At 35.8% G+C, this 20912-nt stretch overlaps 2 protein-coding genes across 2 annotated transcripts in view; both read right to left on the bottom strand.

The window, feature by feature from the left end:
- The window catches only part of SPMIP7 (sperm microtubule inner protein 7), a gene marked incomplete at its 5' end in the record, with an annotated part of 60529 nt that overhangs the window by 29264 nt on the left and 10353 nt on the right, over positions 1-20912 (bottom strand). Inside the window, 3 exons of the mRNA XM_079150400.1 lie at positions 2166-2233; positions 4023-4161; positions 5459-5535. Of these exons, the coding sequence (XP_079006526.1) occupies positions 2166-2233; positions 4023-4161; positions 5459-5535 (284 nt within the window). The remainder of the gene's footprint in view (positions 1-2165; positions 2234-4022; positions 4162-5458; positions 5536-20912) is intronic.
- LOC306668878 (small ribosomal subunit protein eS7-like) lies at positions 10496-20773 on the bottom strand (the record flags this gene model as incomplete). Its single annotated transcript, XM_079152633.1, has 3 exons — positions 10496-10621; positions 10852-11323; positions 20703-20773. 3 exons carry the CDS (start codon positions 20771-20773, stop codon positions 10496-10498), a joined length of 669 nt encoding a protein of 222 aa, XP_079008759.1.

Raw genomic sequence — 20912 nt, 5'->3', positions numbered from 1 at the left:
GTAGAAAGAGCGAAGCAGGGGGTATCACAATACCAGATCTTCAACCTTACTACAAAGCAACAGTAACAAAAACGACATGGTATTGGTACTAAAATAGACAGGTAGATCAATGGTACAGAATAGAGGACATGGACACAAGCCCAAATAAATACAATTTTCTCATACTAGACAAACGGGCCAAAAATATGCAATGGAGAAAAGATAGCCTCTTCAACAAATGGTGCTGGGAAAACAAGAAATCCATATGCAACAGAATGAAATTAAACCCCTATCTCTCACCCTGCACAAAACTCAACTCAAAATGGATCAAGGACCTCAGAATCAGACCAGAGACCCTGCATCTTATAGAAGAAAAAGTAGGTCCATACCTTCAACTTGTTGGCTTAGGATCAGACTTCCTTAACAGGACTCCCATAGCCCAAGAAATAAAAGCAAGAATCAATAACTGGGATAGATTCAAACTAAAAACCTTTCTCTCAGCAAAGGAAACTATCAGTAATGTGACGACAAAGCCTACAGAGTGGGAGAATATCTTTGCCACTCATACTTCAGATAGATGGCTAATATCCCGAATCTATAAAGAACTCAAAAAGCTCTACAGCAAGAATACAAATAATCCAATCAACAAATGGGCTAAGGAAATGAACAGACACTTCACAGAAGAAGATGTACAAGCAATCAACAGATATATGAAAAAATGTTCAACATCTCTAGTAATAAGAGAAATGCAAATCAAAACTACCCTAAGATTTCATCTCACCCCAATTAGAATGGCGATTATCAAGAACACAAGCAACAATAGGTGTTGGCGAGGATGTGGGGAAAAAGGTACACTCATACATTGCTGGTGGGGTTGCAAATTAGTGCAGCCACTCTGGAAAGCAGTATGGAGATTCCTCAGAAAGCTTGGAATGGAACCACCATTTGACCCAGCTATCCCACTCCTTGGCCTATACCCAAAGGACTTAAAATCAGCATACTACAGAGATACAGCCACATCAATGTTCATAGCTGCTCAATTCACCATAGCCCGATTGTGGAACCAACATAGATGCCCTTCAGTTGATGAATGGATAAAGAAACTGTGGCATGTATATACAATGGAATATTACTCTGCCATGAAGAATGATAAAATTATGGCATTTGCAGGCAAATGGATGAAATTGGAGGATATCATGCTAAGTGAGATAAGCCAATCTCAAAAAACTAAAGGACAAATGATCTCGCTGATAAGCGGATGAGGACATATAAGGGGGGGGTAAGAGGGGTTAGCGTTAGGATTAGGATTAGGTTTAGGGTTAGGGATAAGGAGGGTGGTAAGAATGGAGGAAGGAAGGACTGTATAGAGGGCAAAGAGGTGTGGGAGGTGTGGGGGGGAAGGGAATGAATCAAACAACATTGCCTTATGTAAATTTATGATTTTTAATTAAAATAAAAGAAAAAAAAAAGAATGCATGAAACTATGAAACATGAAATCTAGAATAGTCATGATCTCCGAAGAAGGGAGAGGTACAGAGGTAATTACCACTGTGTTGGTAATATTTTATTTCTAAATCTGTGGAAAAGATATACAGATTTTATCATACTGTTATTTATATATTTTGTGCATATTAACTATTATAAATGAGTTTTAAAATAAAAAAGGTGATAATGTGGGTTTTGGGTTGTGGTAAATACAAAAAAAGACAAAATAGAAATTGTGAAAACAAACTTTTTTTTAACTAAATGCACAAAATTATACATGGAAAAGTACTAGTAATAAAGTTCTTACTTCAGGAATTAATAGAACATAACATAAGTATGTGATGCAAATGTTGATGGAAAAAATTGCAATCCTTTTTATATGAAGTCTTCAGAATACCAAAACACTAAAAGTGTCCTTAAAGATTATTTACAAATCATTCCCTATTTTAAATTGATTGTGGTCCATTTAACAGTCTAAATTTTAAGGAGGGTTAAAAAACAGGAGAAATCAGGTGACACTAAGCAACTGAATTGGGATTTGGGTCATTTTTCCAGTCTCACATATGTTGGACTGGGGATACCAGAACACTCTCCACCAAAGGATAGGACCCTCTTCTGTCCCTCTAACACTTGAGTTAGGGTTTCAGATAATTAATGATAAATGTGTGATGGTTATACATTTGAAATGAGATCAAACTTACAAATTGACTGGCTTGACTGGTGCTAAGAATGATCTTGTCTGAAATCTGTCCCAGAGTCCACCAACCATCTAAAATCATAAATAAAATGAGAGACAGAGGGCTAATGAACAAGTCACTGTAATTTCAAAGATACAAGCTCCAGCATCCTTTCCAACACTCTCACATCAGAATGTAGCACAGGCTGTCTGTGAAAGCACTCTCCAGGTGTTTCTGCAACTCAGGGCTTCATTCCTAGGTCTTGAGGGCTTGATTCTCTGAGTCCGTCTCCACTCTGCTCTCTGACACCCATTTCTAACTTGTTTTCTCACAGCTGGAATCTGCCTCAGATCTAGCTCCTTCAGCTCCAGGCCCATGTGAAAAGTCTGGTTTCAGTTTTATCCTAGTTACTGCCCTCACGCAGGTCCACCTTAGCCTCCCCTTTCCAGTCCAGTCCAGCTCCTAAGTTCTGAACCTCATCTTGCCTGGGAAGGACTTTGGATGTTAATATCATTTTGCACTCAGGACAATGTAATGATGAAAACAATTTTTGCAAGATATAAAAGTATTTTGAAGTAGTTGAGAGCTCCTTAAAAATAGATGGAACTATACACATTTTTTTGTGCTTTAACTGATTTTAATTTCTATGTGAAAGTCCCAGGTTTGATTCTTTATTTGGAAGTTATGTTTTTCTCTCTTATTATCAATTTTTTCTTTGTAAAAACTGGGAAGGAAATTTATCAGATAATGTGGATTTCTTAATATGTGGTTCATAGACCTCTTGAGAATCCACATTTCTTACTGTATTTCAATACAACTGATATCTTTTCAATCCTATGTATTTTATGTACTGGAAAACTTCATTATGAGAAGTAGTCCAGTTGCTTAACCAAACTTTATGCAGTGAGATAATGTTATAAAGGAAGAGGAATCAATGGAATTAGAAAATGTATTTCTACTTCCAATCAATGGAAATAGAAAGAAGAACAAAGCAGAGATATCTAATGCAGTGTTGGGAGGTCAAAAGTGAGGACTGAGAATTCAAGAATGCTTTGGGGTTAGTGTTGAACGGAGAGAGTGGGATGAAGGCAGAAGGACACTGCGAAACACAAGATCTGAGAGGGAGCATGACAGACTTGGGGACAGGAAGAAGTTCAACACAGAGAGGATGGAATGCCATATGGATTGATATTTGGGTGATAGAAGGGAAAGCAAGAGAAAAAGAACAGGGTAGAGGGGAGAAGAGGAGCCTGTGGATCGATATGGAATATTGAGCATGCATCATATCTAGAAGCACAGATTTTATATTATAAAAAAGACGTGTTTAATTGGAGGAGGAACAGGAACAGATTCGCAGTTTAGAAAAAGTACTCTGACTATGGAATGAATATATTCCACATCACAAATTCTCTTAATATTCACAAATGAAAAGAAAGGACACCTCTTCTCATAGTTTGGTATGCTTTATCTTATCACATAATCAGAGAAAGGACACAGCAATCTGTAACTCATATATCTTCCCTTTCTGCCTTGAAGAGTGCAGAGAGAAGTTCTAGAACCTATTTTAAGAACCATCTTCAGCATGTATTATCTGTTGGAATCTTGCATTTCTGTCTCTCTCATTTTTTTAACTTATTCCATAGTGATTTTTTTTTAAAAAAATGGTCATTGCCAATGACTTTTGAGAAAGAGGTAGTCTTCACATAAATATTTTCAGTGTTGATAATATTAAAACATTTGCAGTCAGTAATGGCTTTCATGATTAAGGAAATTTCAACTTCATAGGTAATTCTTAACTAAAATATTATTGAGACCTTAAGTTTTGGAGTCCAATTCATTAACAGTAAGAAACTCAAGGCTGCTCAAGCAACGTTCACAGACCTGGGTTATTGCTGGCACTCTTTCATATCTTTTCAGCGTAAAACACTGTGAGATGAGATCAGCCGCTTTTTCTACTGTTGTTTCTTCTGGATCAAGTTTTGGTGGTAGCATTTTGTCCCAAGGAACAACTTCATAAGCTCTGGGAAATTATTAAATAAGGACATTTTATGCAAAGTACATATTCAGTTGATGTAGTTCATAACACTATCATATTCTGTGACATTCTTTGATGACCCACCAGATTCCCACTACTTGGGGTACACTCCATATAGAATCCCCCATGCCCTCTAAAAAGTGGGCAGCAAGTGAATACAGTGGGATAGTATGTCTATGACAGGTCACTTTATATGGCAAAAGGGATTGAGCACATGTAATTAAGGTCAACTGATTTTGAACTAATCAAAAGTAGATGACCATGAGTGGGACTGCCTAGACACATGAACCCTAAAAAGTGACAAAACTGTAGCAGAGTTCTTTGTTCTTGAAAAAACAAAGATTGTGAGTCCTACAGCTGCAACAAACTGAATTCCACCAACAGCCTGAATGGTCTTGGAAGATGAGGACACTGTCCTAGTTGACACTTTCATTTCTACCTGGAGGGTCCAGGTCAGTGAACCCAGTTGGGGCATGCCTGGACTTTTGTTGTACAGAACTCTGAGATAGTAAAAACTGCTGACCTATTCTTTTGCTACCACTACCACCCCCAAGCCCACCATGCAGCTGACCCTACTCCAGGCATGCTGTCTTATTGTTCTTCCACAACTCCCTAACACTTCCAACCAGGGCTTCTGTGCTATACTTCCTCTGCCTACAGTTTAGTCACTCCCTCCCAAATCAGTACAACTGTTTCTCACCTCTTCCAAGTTTCTGTTTAAAGTCATCACTCAAGGAGGCCTCCCCACACTTTCTGTAGATGTCTTAAGTCTGCTATCCCATACCTGTGCATTCTTTCTTGTTTCTTTCATATCATTTTCTAAAGCAATAACTATTTACTTTCTACCTATGCCTTTTCCTCCCTTTAGAACGAGAGCCCTTAAGAGCAGAGATCTTGGTCTGCTTTGTTCATGGATGCATCTCATAGCCTTGAACATAGGCTCATAATAGGGACTTGATATATTTCCTGAGTCACTGCATTCTCCTTTAAATTTCCTGTTTCTGCCATTGTTGTCTATGACCCTATGCTCTCATTTAGTCTCTCTCCCTCTCCATCCACACACCCCCTTTCTGTCTCTGACCAGTTCCTTTCTGTTTGATTTTATTATTCATCAAACCTAGGTGTTAAGACCTTGACATGTTTCTTATTTAGTCAACATGAGTAAGTAAATGTTTTCTGAATTACTCATAGGATCCAGGATATTACCAACCCAGCACATTTGTCATTAAGGACAAATAAATACATTTTAAGATGAAATTTCTTCTGGGGAAAAAAATCTTACTTCTGTGTAGAGGACTTGTAAAATGAGTTCTTGACATTATATTTCTTGTTTGGTTGGACAAGTGCTTCACCATTCTCCTAGAAGACATGAACAGTTAAGTTAAAAGAGATCAGGTGTAAAGGGAATTACTATTTTTTCTTTTTACCATGTTTTCTTTTATTCTTTATTCCTTTTTTCCCCGAAGCTCCTCTTTCATTTACAAAAGATGTATTGAATTTAGTAAAGAATAAGATTTTTATAAGAAAGCATTTGACTTTTAAAATAGCAAACAATTAATTTTAGCACAATGTAATTTAAACATTTTAAAACATTCATTGCTCCAGGAGATCAGTTCTGAGATTCTTCCCTCTCTTTATCTTTCATCCTAGTTTGTCAAAATTATATAACTATTTATTATTATAATCACTATCATAATCTTTACTGGTTACTATATTTATTTGTTCTTTTTATATATATATATATATGATAGCAGAATGCATTTTGATATATCATACATATATGGAGTATACCTTCCCATTCTTGTGGTTGTACATGATATGGAGTTTTACTGGTCATGTATTCATATGTGAACACAGGAGAGTTATGTCCAATTTATTCTACTGCCTTTCCTATTTCCTATCCTTTCCCTTCTATTCATTCTCCTTTGTCTAATGCAATGAACCTCTATGCTCCCAACCAATTTTATGTTTGTTTCCACATATCAGAGAGAACATTTGACCTTTGTTTTTAGGGGATTGACTTACTTCACTTAGCACAATAGTTTCCAGTTCCATCCATTTACGGGCAAAAGCCATAATATCATTCTTCTTTATGGCTGAGTAATATTTCATTGTTTACATATACCACATTTTCTTTACCTGTTCATCTGTAAAGGGTACCTAAACTGGTTCCATACCTTAGCTTTTGTGAATTGAGCTGTTATAATCATTAGTGTGGTTATGTTACTATAGTATGTTGATTTTAAATTCTCTGGGTATATACCAAGGAATGGGATAACTGTGTCAAATGGTAGTTCCATTCCAAGTTTTCTGAGATATCTGTATACTTCTTTCCAGAGTGGTTGCACCAATTCTCAGTACAACCAGCAATGTATGAGTGTATGTTTTTCCCCACATCCTCACCAACATTTATTGTCACTTATATTCTTGATAATTGCCATTCTGATTGGAGTGAGATAAAATCTCAGTGTAATTTTAATTTGCATTTCTCTAAATGCTAGAGATGTTGAACTTTTTTGTAGATTTTTTGACCACTCATATTTCTTCTTCTGTGAAGTACCTGTTCAGTTCCTTAGCCCATTAAGTGATTGGGTCATTTGTTTCTTTGGTGTTAATTTTTTTTTGTGTTGAGTTCATTATATATCCTGAAGATTAATGCTCTATTAAGGTGTAGGTGACAAAGCTAAGGAGGGGTATTCTGACCATTGGTTCATTTTAAATGTATTTGTATGTTTATATTTGAAATGTGCCTCTTGAAGATAGCGTAACATGCCTCTTGCTTTATTATCCTTTCTGGTAATCTCTGCCTTTCAAGTAGAATGTTTAGTGTATTACCATTTATTTTAACTATTGATATATTTGGATTAAAGTAGCACTTTATCACTGGCTTTCTGCTTGTTCCCTGTTGGCTGCCTTCTTTTGCAATATATATTTGTCTTTTAAAATTGAATTCCCATTTAAATTTTCATTTGGCTCTTATTATATATCTTTATATTACATTTTAATAACTGTTCTAGAGGTAACAATATACATCCACTAACCAGAACCTACAGTCTACTTAGAGTTAATACTGTATCACCTCACATAATAAGAACAAACATTGCAACTATAAGTTCATTTACCACAGGTCATCATCCCTTACTCTACAGCTGTCATATGTGCTGTAGGTACATAACTGCAGAGGACAATGTTATATTTTGTTTTAAATAGTAATGTGTACTTTAAAGGCATCAAAAGGAAAAGGTAGTCTTTTACTGCTCATTATTTCTTATAAGGAAGATCTGCTGACAATAATTTTTTTCTTTTTTCTTTACTCAAAAATTTCTTTGGTGAACATTTTAACATATTTAGGTCCCCAAACACATTTGTGTCATAATCCCTAGAAATTGTGAATATGCTGTCACATGGTAAAGGGGAATTAACTTTCAGATAGAATTAAATTTGCTATCCAAGTGACCTTAGAATGGGAAAATTGTGCTGGGCATCCATATGGGCACAGCTTAATCATAAGATTCATAAAAGTAGAAGACTGAGCCAGAACAACAGGTCACAGTCATGTAATATGATGAGAGAATTCCACCTGCCATTGCTATCTTTGAAGATGAAGACAGGGCCATGCACCAGAGAATGTAGGCAGATTGAAAAAGGCAAGAAAATGGATTCTAGTCTGGAGTCTCTAGAAAAAACACAACCCTCTCACTTTGTTTTCTTTTGAGGCTAAGTACATGGAGTCTGTTCTGACAAGGATTTTTCAGGAGTCCATCAGAGATTGGGGCAGAGTTCATATACAGATATATAGCTCCCTCTTGGCTCCCACTGGACTCACATTTCTCCCTTGAGGCCATGTGGTTATTCAATTCTCTATTAGTTTCTTTTCAGACCAGAAAGATATGCCTTTCCTCAGAAATTTGACCACTTCTGTTTTCTGAAAGAAAAAAGCCCCCCAAATGGGAAACTCATCCTGTCCTTGTCCTTTCCTCCCATTTCAACTCCTTTCTTAAATCTGCCGAATTGGTTCACTCACCAGAGGTTTCTGCTAAATGCTTTTGTATTTTGTCAGTTTGTGACTATGGGAGAGTTTTTCTATTGGTTCTTACTCTGTCACATAGGAAGCTTTCATTTATAGAATTACATCTGGTTCCCTTTCATATCTGCCTGTTGTTCTTAAGTCTTGCTCTTCCCTTAGAAATTCGGTTTCTTACTTTACCTTCTTGATCAATTGTATATTTCAGATTATGCTCTTAATGAAGATTACTAGTATGTGGTATCTCCTTGTTTTGTCTGCTGATATTCTTTCATATTTAATAGTTTTGCCTGCATTATGATTTTGACTATAACCAAGTTAACTAATACTATTTTTCAAATATGTTATATCCCCTTTTTTTTCTTTCTACCTTTTCTAGATTACTAAGACTGGAGTTTTGAAATCTCCAATAATAATATGGATTTGACTTTCAGTGCAACATATTTTGAGCTCTGTTATTAGGTATGTTATGTACTTTATGAATTGATCCTCTTTTTGTTGTGAAATATCTTTCTGAGGTCCCAGTAAAATTTCTTGTTCCTAAACCTACTTTGTCTGAAGATATTGCACAATATATGTTTTCACATTTTAACTTTAGCTTCTATTTATAGTCCATGTGGTTTTCTTATAGTCAGGATAGATAGGTCTTGAGTATTTTTTATTCAACATAATTTCTGACTTTTAATTTATTATCTTAAGTTATGATTACTATAACATTTGACACAATTTGGTTTAAAATTTTTTTCTCTATTTCATCTGCTCTTTTTCCTTTCAGGTCAACTTTTGGTTAGTTAATAATGAGTTTTCTTTTTAAATTCCATTTTTTCTCCTTTTAGCATATTGCCTGTAACTATTTTCCTTTGCTACTGTTGATACCACTCTAGGATTTATGATATTCATATTTTGCAATACACACCTTTAACTCTAGGGTTTACAGTATAATATCATATCATTTCACAAGTAGTAAAACAAAGTACAACAGCATATGCCATTTTCATTCTGATGTCCCTTGTGTTATTGCTGTAAAATTGAGTTCTATATATGGTATAGCCTCCAATACATTGCTATTCTTATTGCTTTAAACAGTGATGTAAAGAACCTCAGAGTGAAAAATATCCCCCTGTCTTTCTCAATTCCGATGACTCAGTTGAACTCCATTTTATAGCTAAAATTTGCATAGTGTATTATTTTTTTCTATCTAAAGTCCTTCGACAGGTCTGTGGGCAATACTTTTTTAAAAAATGATGTCTCAAGTTGCCTTCAATTTTGAACATTTTTGTTACTAAAGTGTTCTTAGTTGATTTCTTTTTCGGGAGGTGATTTTTGTCTTACCGGCACAGATTCTGATAAGCAGCCTATGTCACCCTTTTACGTGTTTTATGTGTTCTTCTGCACATTTTTTCAAGCTTTTTAAAAGACTTTCAATCTTTAACTGTTTTTTAACAATATGATGGATGTGCTTTGATTGATGTGATTATTTTATTTATTTTTATACAGATTGGCATTTGTTGAACTTCTTTTGCCAGTAGGTTTAAAATTTCCATCAATTAGGAACAATTTGGGCAGTTAACTTGAAAAATACTTTTTCTATCTCTCTTTATTCTTTGACTCCCAAACACATTCATTAGAGTTTTTTATATTATTCCACAAATAACTGATACTTCATCTATTTAAGTCATATTTTCTCTCTGTATTTCAGTTCAGGTACTTTCAGTTGCTATGTCTTCATACATACAATTTCTGATTTTTCATTCATTTTATACAGATTTTTCATTTCTCTAAGTCCTTTTGAAGATTCCATTTATATCACATGTTTTTTTTTTTTTCACCACGGTTATGGTTTTCTTTACCATCTTCAGTGTGGGGAACCTGTTTGTAATAGCTGTTTGAATATATCATTATCTGTTTAAGCTAACTTCTGACCAGCTGGTTTTAATGGATTTTTCTCCTGAATGGCTATTATTTTCCTGCTTATTTTTGTGAAAAATATTTTTTTTTTCTGAAAGCCTATTTTAGACTTTAGGATTTTGATTGCTGGGGAATGTTTTAGTATTTAAATAGTGTTGGATTTTTTTTTTTTTTCACACAGGTAGTTGAGAATTGGAATCAGTTGGATGTTTTTGAGGCTTGCTTTTAGCTTTCTTGGACAAGTTCAGAATACTGTTTTAGAGGAGGACTAGTTAAGCCCAGTAACAAGGTGATATCCTTTGGAGATTCTACTAGATATTTTACATCTTTTTTTTTTTTTTTTTTTTTTTGTATACTGTAAGTGATAACTTCATTTAGTCATTTGGTTTACAACTGAAACTCTGAGAATTCAAAATTAACATCCTTGCCCATGAGCTTCTTATAGACACCAAGAAAGGTTTCAACTTTATGTTCCACACTTTTCTGCTGTGCTTTGCCCAAGAAAACTTTTTTCTTTTTTCTTTTTTTTTACTAAAAATCATAAATTTACATAGGGCAATGTTGTTTGACTCATTGTTATTTTTTCCCTTCCCCCCACCCCTCCCACCCCTCTTTTCCCTCTATAGTCCTTCCTTCCTCCATTCTTACCACCCTCCTTATCCCTAACCCTAAACCTAACCTTAACCCTAACGCTAACCCCTCCCACCCCCCATTATATGTCCCCATCCGCTTATCAGCGAGATCATTCGTCTGCCATCCAGCTTCACAGGAATCCTCTTGCCTACAATTTCACTCCGGAAAACCAAGTTCTCAAGGATAGCATCATGCACAGCTGTCGCAGCGCGGCTACTGGGACGCTTTTGCTTGTTTTTCATGCGGCTTTTTCGGGTTGGTTTAGGCAGAATTCTCCTCTGAGCAATAAAAACCACATGCTTCTCACTGAACTTCTCCAATTCACGCACAAACCGGACTTGGATTTTCTGGAAAGATTTCAGCTGAGAAACTGGAACAAAGATTATGATAGTTTTCCGACCACCACCAATTTCAATTTCCTTGGCCGCGGTGATGTTGAGCTCCTGCAGCTGGGCCTTGAGGTCCGCGTTCATCTCCAGTTCCAGCAGCGCCTGTAAGATGCCCGGCTCCAGCTCATCTGGTTTCTCGCCATTGGGCTTAAGCGCTCGAACTGAACATGGAGTGGTCCTTGAGGAAAGCCGGCTTAGAAAGAGCCATATTCTGTATCTTACAAAGGTTTTTCAACTCTAGTTTGTGGAACACAAACCATTCCCTGCCCGGCTTTCAGGGAGTAATCATGAATTTTTTTTTTTTTTTTTCACAATTTCTGGTAGTTTTCTTTATGTAGAAATGGGTGCTCAAAGGTGTGAGCAGTCTCCTCTGCAGTTCTCCAAAGATGCCCCTTCACCATATAACCATGCTCTCTCTGTAGCTTCCTCTTTTCTGACACGCTACCTTGCAATTTCTGAATGCCATGCACTCAAGAACTCTAATATTTGTCTCCTCAACTCAACAAGAATGTAGAGCTATGCTTGGATTTCCCTTTCCTGGACAGTGGCTTAGAAACTGCCTTGGAATGTTAAGCAGGTGTGATTTTAGAGCTCACATTGTTAGTTTCCTTTCCTTAGAAAGCCCAGTCCTTCACTGCCTTTTGTCCAGTTTCTGGGATCCATTATTTCTTAAAATTTGTGCAATTTTCTATTTGTTTAAGACAGAAAAAAAAAAAATACTGTGAGTGCTTGTTACTCCATCTCCTCAGCTGTATTACTTATTTTTTTTTTTTGTTCTTTGTAATTCCATTTTGTTTATTTTGTTAGTGATTTCCTAGCTTTTTGAAAAGGGATTTTCATTCACTTCAAGTGTGCTATTCTTATCTAGTGGGTAGAGGTCAGGGATGTTGCAAATCATCCTAGAATACACAGGGACATCCTCCATAACAGAGAATTTTGCAATCCAAAATATTGATCATGCCAAGTTTGAGAAAATAACATTAATACTAATTCTGGCATATTAATTACATTCCATCATTTATTTTTTGTTCTTCTCCAGGGGCTCCAATTATATGTATATTGTTTCTTCTATGCCTGTTTTTTGCTTCAACCATTTCCTGACACATCAAACTAATTATTTCATTGTTATCCTCTCTCAAAAAGTTTCAATCTAGTCTCTTTTCTCTTGTACTATATAATTATTATTTTCTAAGACAATTCTTCTTTCTTATATTTTTCTCTAACCATTTTATTTTTATTTAATTTTTAATTTCTCTATGAAGGCAGAATTTTATAGCCTCAAATGTTTGTTTGAAAAATACATGATTCAATTTGAAGTATTGTATTATAATACTTTCTTTTTTTTCTTTTTCTTATTAAAAATCATTAATTTACATAGGGCAATGTTGTTTGATTCATTGTTATTTTTTCCCTTCCCCCACCCCTCCCACCCCTCTTTTCCCTCTATACAGTCCTTCCTTCCTCCATTCTTACCACCCTCCTTATCCCTAACCCTAATGCCAACCCCTCCTACCCCCATTATATGTCCTCATCTGCTAATCAGCGAGATCATTCGTCTGTTAGTTTTTTGAGATTGGCTTATCTCACGTAGCATGATACTCTCTAATTTCACCTATTTGCCTGCAAATGCCATAATTTTATCATTCTTCATGGCAGAGTAACATTCCATTGTATATATATGCCACAGTTTCTTTATCCATTCATCAACTGAAGGGCATCTAGGTTGGTTCCACAATCTGGCTATGGTGAATTGAGCAGCTATGAACATTGATGTGGCTGTATCTCTGTAGTATGCTGATTTTAAGTCCTTTGGGTATAGGCCAAGGAGTGGGATAGCTGGGTCAAATGGTGGTTCCATTCCAAGCTTTCTGAGGAATCTCCATACTGCTTTCCAGAGTGGCTGCACTAATTTGCAACCCCACCAGCAATGTATGAGTGTACCTTTTTCCCCACATCCTCGCCAACACCTATTGTTGCTTGTGTTCTTGATAATCGCCATTCTAATTGGGGTGAGATGAAATCTTAGGGTAGTTTTGATTTGCATTTCTCTTATTACTAGAGATGTTGAACATTTTTTCATATATCTGTTGATTGCTTGTACATCTTCTTCTGTGAAGTGTCTGTTCATTTCCTTAGCCCATTTGTTGATTGGATTATTTGTATTCTTGCTGTAGAGCTTTTTGAGTTCTTTATAGATTCTGGAAATTAGTGCTCTATCTGAAGTATGAGTGGCAAAGATATTCTCCCACTCCGTTGGCTCTATCTTCACATTACTGATAGTTTCCTTTGCTGAGAGAAAGCTTTTTAGTTTGAATCTATCCCAGTTATTGATTCTTGCTTTTATTTCTTGGGCTATGGGAGTCCTGTTAAGGAAGTCTGATCCTAAGCCAACAAGTTGAAGGTATGGACCTACTTTTTCTTCTATAAGATGCAGGGTCTCTGGTCTGATTCTGAGGTCCTTGATCCATTTTGAGTTGAGTTTTGTGCAGAGTGAGAGATAGGGGTTTAATTTCATTCTGTTGCAGATGGTTTTCCAGTTTTCCCAGCACCATTTGTTGAAGAGGCTATCTTTTCTCCATTGCATATTTTTGGCCCGTTTGTCTAGTATGAGAAAATTGTATTTATTTGGGTTTGTGTCCATGTCCTCTATTCTGTACCATTGATCTACCTGTCTATTATGGTGCCAATACCATGCCGTTTTTGTAACTATTGCTTTGTAGTATAGTTGAAATTCTGGTATTGCGACACCCCCTGCTTCATTCTTCCTAAGGATTGCTTTAGCTATTCTGGGTTTCTTATTCTTCCAGATGGATTTCATAATTGCTTACTCTATTTCTGTAAGGTACATCATTGGGATTTTAATTGGAATTGCATTGAATCTGTATAGCACTTTTGGTAGTAGGGCCATTATGACAATATTAATTCTTCCTATCCATGAACATGGGAGATCTTTCCATCTTCTAAGGTTTTCTTCAATTTCTTTCTTTAGTGTTCTGTAGTTCTCATTGTAGAGGTCTTTCACCTCTTTTGTGAGGTTGATTCCCAAGTATTTTATTTTTTTCGATGCTATTGTGAATGGGGTAGATTTACTAATTTCTCTTTCTGAAGATTCATCACTTATGTATAAAAATGCATTGGATTTATGAGCATTGATCTTGTAACCTGCTACTTTACTGAATTCACTTATGAGTTCTAAAAGTTTTCTGGTGGAATATCCAGGTTCCTCTAAATATATAATCATGTCATCAGTAACAGGGATAGTTTCAGTTCTTCTTTTCCAATTCATATCCCTTTAATTTCTTTGGTTTGTCTAATTGCTCTGGCTAGAGTCTCCAGAACGATGTTGAATAGAAGTGGTGAAATGGGCATCCCTGTCTTGTTCCAGTTTTTAGGGGAAATGCTTTCAGTTCATTCTTTTAGAATGATATTGGCAATGGGCTTAGTGTAGATGGCATTTACAATGTTAAGGAATGTTCCCACTACCCCAGTTTTTTCTAGGGTTTTGAGCATGAAGGGATGCTATATTTTATCGAATGCTTTTTCTGCATCTATTGAAATAATCATGTGATTCTTAACTTTTAGTCTGTTGATATGGTGAATGAGATTTATTGATTTCGGATGTTGAAACTTGCATCCCTGGGATAAAACCCACTTGATCATGGTGCACTGTCTTTTTAATATATTTTTGTATGCAATTTGCAAAAATTTTGTTGAGAATTTTTGCATCGATGTTCATTAAGGATATTGGTCTGAAATTTTCTTTCCTTGATGTGCCTTTGTCTGGTTTAGGTATCAGGGTGATATTGGCTTCATAGAATGAGTTTGGGAGGGTTCCCTCCTCTTCTAGTTTATGGAACACTTTGTGAAGTATTGGAATGAGCTCTTCTTTAAAGGTTTTGTAGAACTCGGCTCAGAACCCATCTGGTCCCGGACTTTTCTTTGTAGGCTTTTGATGACCTCTACTATGTCATTGCTTGAAACTGATTTATTTAAGTTGAGTATGTCCTCCTCGTTCAGTTTAGGTGATTCATATGTCTCTAGAAACTTGTTGATGTCTTCCAGGTTTTCTGTTTTGTTGGAGTATAGATTTTCAAAATAGCTTCTAATTATGTTTTGTATTTCCCTTGTGTCTGTTGTGATATTTGCTTGTTCATTTTGAATTTTAGTAATTTGAGTTTTCTCCCTCTTTCTCTTTGTTAGTGTGGCTAAGGGTTTATCAATTTTGTTTATTTTTTCAAAGAACCAACTCTTTATTTTGTTAATTTTTCTGATTGTTTCTTTTGTTTCAATTTCGTTGATTTCGGCTCTGATTTTAACTATCTCCTGTCTTCTACTACTTTTGCTGTTGGTTTGCTCTTCTTTTTCTAGGGCTTTGAGCTGTAGTGTTAAGTGGTTTATTTGTTGATTTCTACTTCTTTTGTTGAATGTGCCCCATGAAATAAATCTTCCTCTAAGTACTGCTTTCATAGTGTCCCAGAGGTTTTGATATGATGTGTCTTTGTTCTCGTTTACTTCTAAGAATTTTTTAATTTCCCTCCTGATGTCTTCTGTTATTCATTCATCATATAAGAGTGTATTATTGAATCTCCAAGTATTAGAGAAGTTTCTGTTTTTTATTCTGTCATTTATTTCTAATTTCAGTCCATTATGATCTGACAGAGTACAAGGTAGTATCTCTATCTTCTTGTATTTGCTAACAGTAGCTTTGTGGCATAAAACATGGTCTATTTTAGAGAAGGATCCATGTGCTGCTGAGAAGAAAGTGTATTCATTCTTTGTTGGATGGTATAGTCTATATAATTTGGTTAAGTCTAAATTTTTATTGTGTTACTGTGTTTCTTTATTCAATTTTTGTTTGGATGATCTATCCAGTGGTGAGAGAGGTGTTAAAATCGCCTAGTATTATTGTGTTGTGGTCTATTTGATTCCTGGAATTGACAAGGATTTGTTTGATGTGCATGGATGAGCCAATGTTGGGGCATAGATTTTTATGATTGTTATGTCTTGCTGATTTATGCTTCCCTTAAGCAGTATGTAATGTCCTTCTTTATCCCTTCTGACTAGTTTTGGCTTGAAGTCTACATTTCCTGAAATGAGGATGGATACTCCAGCTTTTTTGCTGTGTTCATGTTCATGGTATGTTTTTTCCCATCCTTTCACCTTTAGTTTATGGGTATCTCTTTCTATGAAATGAGTCTCTTGCAGGCAGCATATTGTTGGATTTTTCTTTTTAATCCAATCTGCCAGTCTATGTCTTTTGATTGATGAGTTCAGGCCGTTAACATGCAGGGTTATTATTGTGATATGATTTGTTTTCCCAGTCATTTGACTCATTTTTGTTTTTTGACATGATTTGGTTTCTCCTTTATTTGGCTATTCCTTTAGGCTAGTTCCTCCCGTTGTTGATTTGCATCGTTGTTTTTCATCTTCTCCTCATGAAATATTTTGCTGAGAATGTTCTGTAATGCTGGCTTTCTTTTTGTACATTCCTTTAGCTTTTGTTTATCATGGATGGATCTTATTTCATCGTCAAATCTGAAAGTAAGTTTTGCTGGGTATAAAATTCTTGGTTGGCATCCATTTTCTTTCAGGGCTTGGTAAATGTTGTTCCAGGCACTTCTAGCTTTTAGGATCTGGATTGAAAAATCTGCTGATATTCTTATTGGTTCCCCCCTGAATGTAATCTGATTCTTTTAAAATTCTGTCTTTATTTTAAATGCGGCCTTTAAAATTCTGTCTTTATCTTGTATGTTAGGTATTTTCATAATAATGTGTCTTGTTGTGGGTCTGTTGTAATTTTGTATATTTGGAGTCCTATAAGCCTCTTGTACTTGGTTTTCCATTTCATTCTTCATATTTGGGAAATTTTCTTATATTATTTCATTGAATAGATTGTTCATTCCTTTGGTTTGTTTCTCTAAGCCTTCCTCAATCACAATAATTCTTAAATTTGGCCTTTTTATGATATCCCATAATTCTTGTAGATTCTGTTCATGATTTCTTACCATCTTCTCTGTTTGGTCAACTTTGTTTGCAAGATTAAATATTTTGTCTTCAATATCTGAGGTTCTGTCTTCCAGGTGTTCTATCCTATTGGTTATGCTTTCTATGGAATTTTTAACTTGGTTTATTGTTTCTTTCATTTCAAGGATTTCTGTTTGTTTTTTTTTTCAGTATCTCTAACTCTTTATTGAAATGATCTCTTGCTTTCCGTATTTGTTCTTTTAACTGTTGATTGGTGTGATCATTTAATGCCTGCATTTGCTCTTTCATCTCCTCCTTCAATGCCTGCATTTGCTCTTTCATCTCCTCGTTTGCTTCACTGATTGTTTTAATTATGTACATTCTGAACTCCCTTTCTGACATTTCTTCTGCTGTGCTGTCATTGAGTTTTATTGATATAGTATCTAGGTTTGTTTGGGACATTTTGTTCCCTTGTTTTCTCATATTGGTCAGATGTCAGTGGAACTCTGTGATATTGCAGATTTCCTCTATTGGTTTATAGTGCCCCTGTAGATTTCCAGTGTCTCACCTCCCAGCCTTCAGTAGCCTGAAGTCTTGGAGTAACTTGATAATGCAGTGCTTCTGAGGAAAGCTGTCCCTAGCACGCTACTGGTTCCAGGCCTTGGAGCTGGCTCTGTGTGGAAAGGCTCTCACTGGGGGGCCTGGTCCGAGAAGCTGGAGAATCTGGCCTTGTGGGAGGAGCCCACCTCCGGAGTGCTCAGGGTTGCCTGGGGGAGACTCTAGCTGCCCTGCCCTACTCTAAATAGCCGCCCAAATCGGGGCCTGCCGCCCCGGCCGAGCTTCACCACATGGGGGAGACTCACCCCGTGGTTCTATTTTAGTCTGAGTCTCTCAATGCCTCTCCTTCTTGGAGATGCAGTCACCCTCTAGTCCGCCATCTTGGATCACCCCGTTGAAAATGCCTGTGGCTAGAGGCGGGCAGGGCCGCGTGGAGAGGTCTCGGGCTGCCCTGTTCTGGTCCCAGAGGCTGCTTGCGGGTTGGAGGTCTTCGCTGGCTTGGGGACTTGTGGCTGGCTCTGTGTAGAAAGAATCTCACTGGGTGGTCTGCTCCAAGAAGATAGCCTAGAAAGGCACTCCCTGCCAGAGGGAGCCGGGCTGCTTGGGAAAGTCCCTGGCTGCCCTGTCCTGGTCTCTGAAGCAACCTTCGGATGGGCCAGAGCTCGCAGCATGCTGGCCCAGGGACTTGGAGCTGGTTGTGTACCAATACTTTCTTTTTTACAAGTGATCTGTGGAGTGATTTTCTTCACTGAAATCTTTTAATTCTTGTTTCTTTGTTTCATGGTATTTGCTTTGAATAGATTTATGCAATTTTTTTCTATTTGCTTCATGGGGTTAGTATAGTTTACAATATTTGTAATTAAATTCCTTCAGTGTAGCAAAGCAGAATTTTGTTGATAAAGATTCTCTTTCTTTGTTGGTATTTACTGGAGGGTTTGTATAACCTACGTTATTTTATTATTTCTTTTCTCTTTCGGGATAGTTAATATTCTGCTTTTCCTTCACCACCCAACCTCCTTTCCTGTTGTCTTTCTCTTCCTTGTGTATAGTCAATGCCTTTCAATGACTGTCACCTCAAACCATGCACTTTTAACTTGTCTCCTGCAGACTTAGTGGATTTATCTTTTTCTCAATGTGTTTTAAGTCTATCCTAGACTGACTGCAAATTCTCTTTTATTTTCCATTTAATTTTTCCAAAACTGTTCTTATTTTCCACAAGTTACCTGTTGAGAGCTTATGACCTGATTTGCTAAGATTTTGTGTTTTCTTTTCTTACTTGTGATAATTTGAAGTTTAGAATTTTTCTTTCAGTTACAGTGAAGATTTTTTTGCCTTTTATTTTTCTTGTTGTGCATTGCTTTCAAGGCTATTTAAGTGCATGGTTTTGTGCAGATAAAATTATATTTGTATCCTCCAAAGGTATATTTTTCATTTTTTCTTGATTGGTCACTTGAATTACTTTTTCAAAGAACCAACTATGACATTGGTGATCTTTAATATGTTTGTTTACCATTCCTTTATTTTTCCTTCCCTCTATTTTTTAAAATTGATTTTTCCATGTTTTTCTACCTCTAGATATGGATTCTTGTTTAGTTCTTGAGTTGTCAGGTTTTCTTCTATTATATACATTTAATATGATATTTGAATTCTAAGTTTTATTATAGTTGTATTCCATACATTTTACTATAACACTTTTATTATCATTCTGATAAAAATATTTCCTGTTTTCCTTTATGATTTTATTTGGCCCATAACCCAATAACCCATTTATAAATACATTTTAGCATTTTCAGACAGAAAATATGCAAGGGTCTTCTGTTCAAAATGATTGTGTTGTGAACATACTGCATATGATTTAAAATATTTTCAATTTGTGGTGACTTGTTTTATGACATAGTACATGGTACTTTTCGTATATATTCCTTATAAAAAAGGTATGTTTATAGAAGACACAATCAATGCAAAATATCACTGTTAAGATTATTTTACTCTGATATCTATACATTTTGTTGTTCTTTACCATAGAGACAATTACTGCAGAAATCGTGCTTAATTCTTCTCTAGTGGTATCAGATATTCATGCATTGTGGTTCACACTTTTTTATTATCATGTTGCTATATTATATGATTGATATTATTGTATAATTTTTATTGGAATCTGAATTTTTCTAATACACCATCTCTTCCACTTCCTGATTATAGTCCTATAAACTGTTACTTCTACATTTTATATATCTTCAGTTTCTTTTTGAAATGTTTTGTATTCTAGGTCCTCAATATTATTTTCTGAAATGATATTCTTTGTCTCTTGTTCCTTTCTATTATTGTCCTCTACATGTTCTTAGAATCTGATGCAATGGAATTCTTACTTCTAACTCAGATGTTTTTAATTTCTTCTGACAGGACTCATGACATTGAAACAGAACTATATTTATGCCCTAATAAAATGCAAGCATCAACCAGAGTAAGATTCTTCAATACCAATAGCGTAATACAAGCCTCAATTTCCAGGAATTTCTTCATATTCAACCAAACAAAAGACACCTACTGATGTCCAGATTTCAATTAATGCAATTTCTAAAAATCATGCAAAAAAGGCAAACTTTCAGAAATTTCCTATTTCTTTCCATTCTCATGTTCTCTGTGACTTGTCTCCGTTTAGATACTTTTTCTACCAATATCATTGGTGCTGGGTCTGCCACTGTCACGAGTGCTGCCATTGCTGTTACCTTTGACTTACTTGTGTGGAACCATACCCTGATCTCAATATACAGCAGAAAATGTGAAAGGGTGCCTCAGGGAGCCCCCCCAAATAAATACAGATATAATAATTGTATCTTCCCATGCTTTTTTTGCTCTATTCTTTCTCTTTTCTCTGAGATTCTAAATAAGCACATCTATTTTTTCTAATTCTATCTTTTATGTTTCTAACTTTTACCTCTGTATTTTCTATATTTTTGTATATTTGTGCTATGTCATTGTATAGTTTCTTGTGATTTATCTATCAGTTCTCTACTTTCTAACTATGTTTAATCTGTTACTGTACCCACCAACCAAATTCTTCACTTACTGTGCTTTTCAGTTCTGGAACTACTCGCCGTCTCCACTTTGCTAATTTCATGTTTGGTAATTTACAGTTTCTTTATGGAAATTGTGAGCTCAACTTTTTTCTTGAACATCATGTGCTATTTCCATTTTTTGTAATCAATGTACATCTCTTTCTATTTTCTCTCATTTCCACTGATCCTCACTTGTGGTGA

Source organism: Sciurus vulgaris, assembly GCF_902686455.1.
Source record: "Sciurus vulgaris genome assembly, chromosome: 8".
Taxonomy (NCBI): Eukaryota; Metazoa; Chordata; class Mammalia; order Rodentia; family Sciuridae; genus Sciurus; species Sciurus vulgaris.
This window is presented reverse-complemented; position numbering and strand designations above follow the sequence as displayed.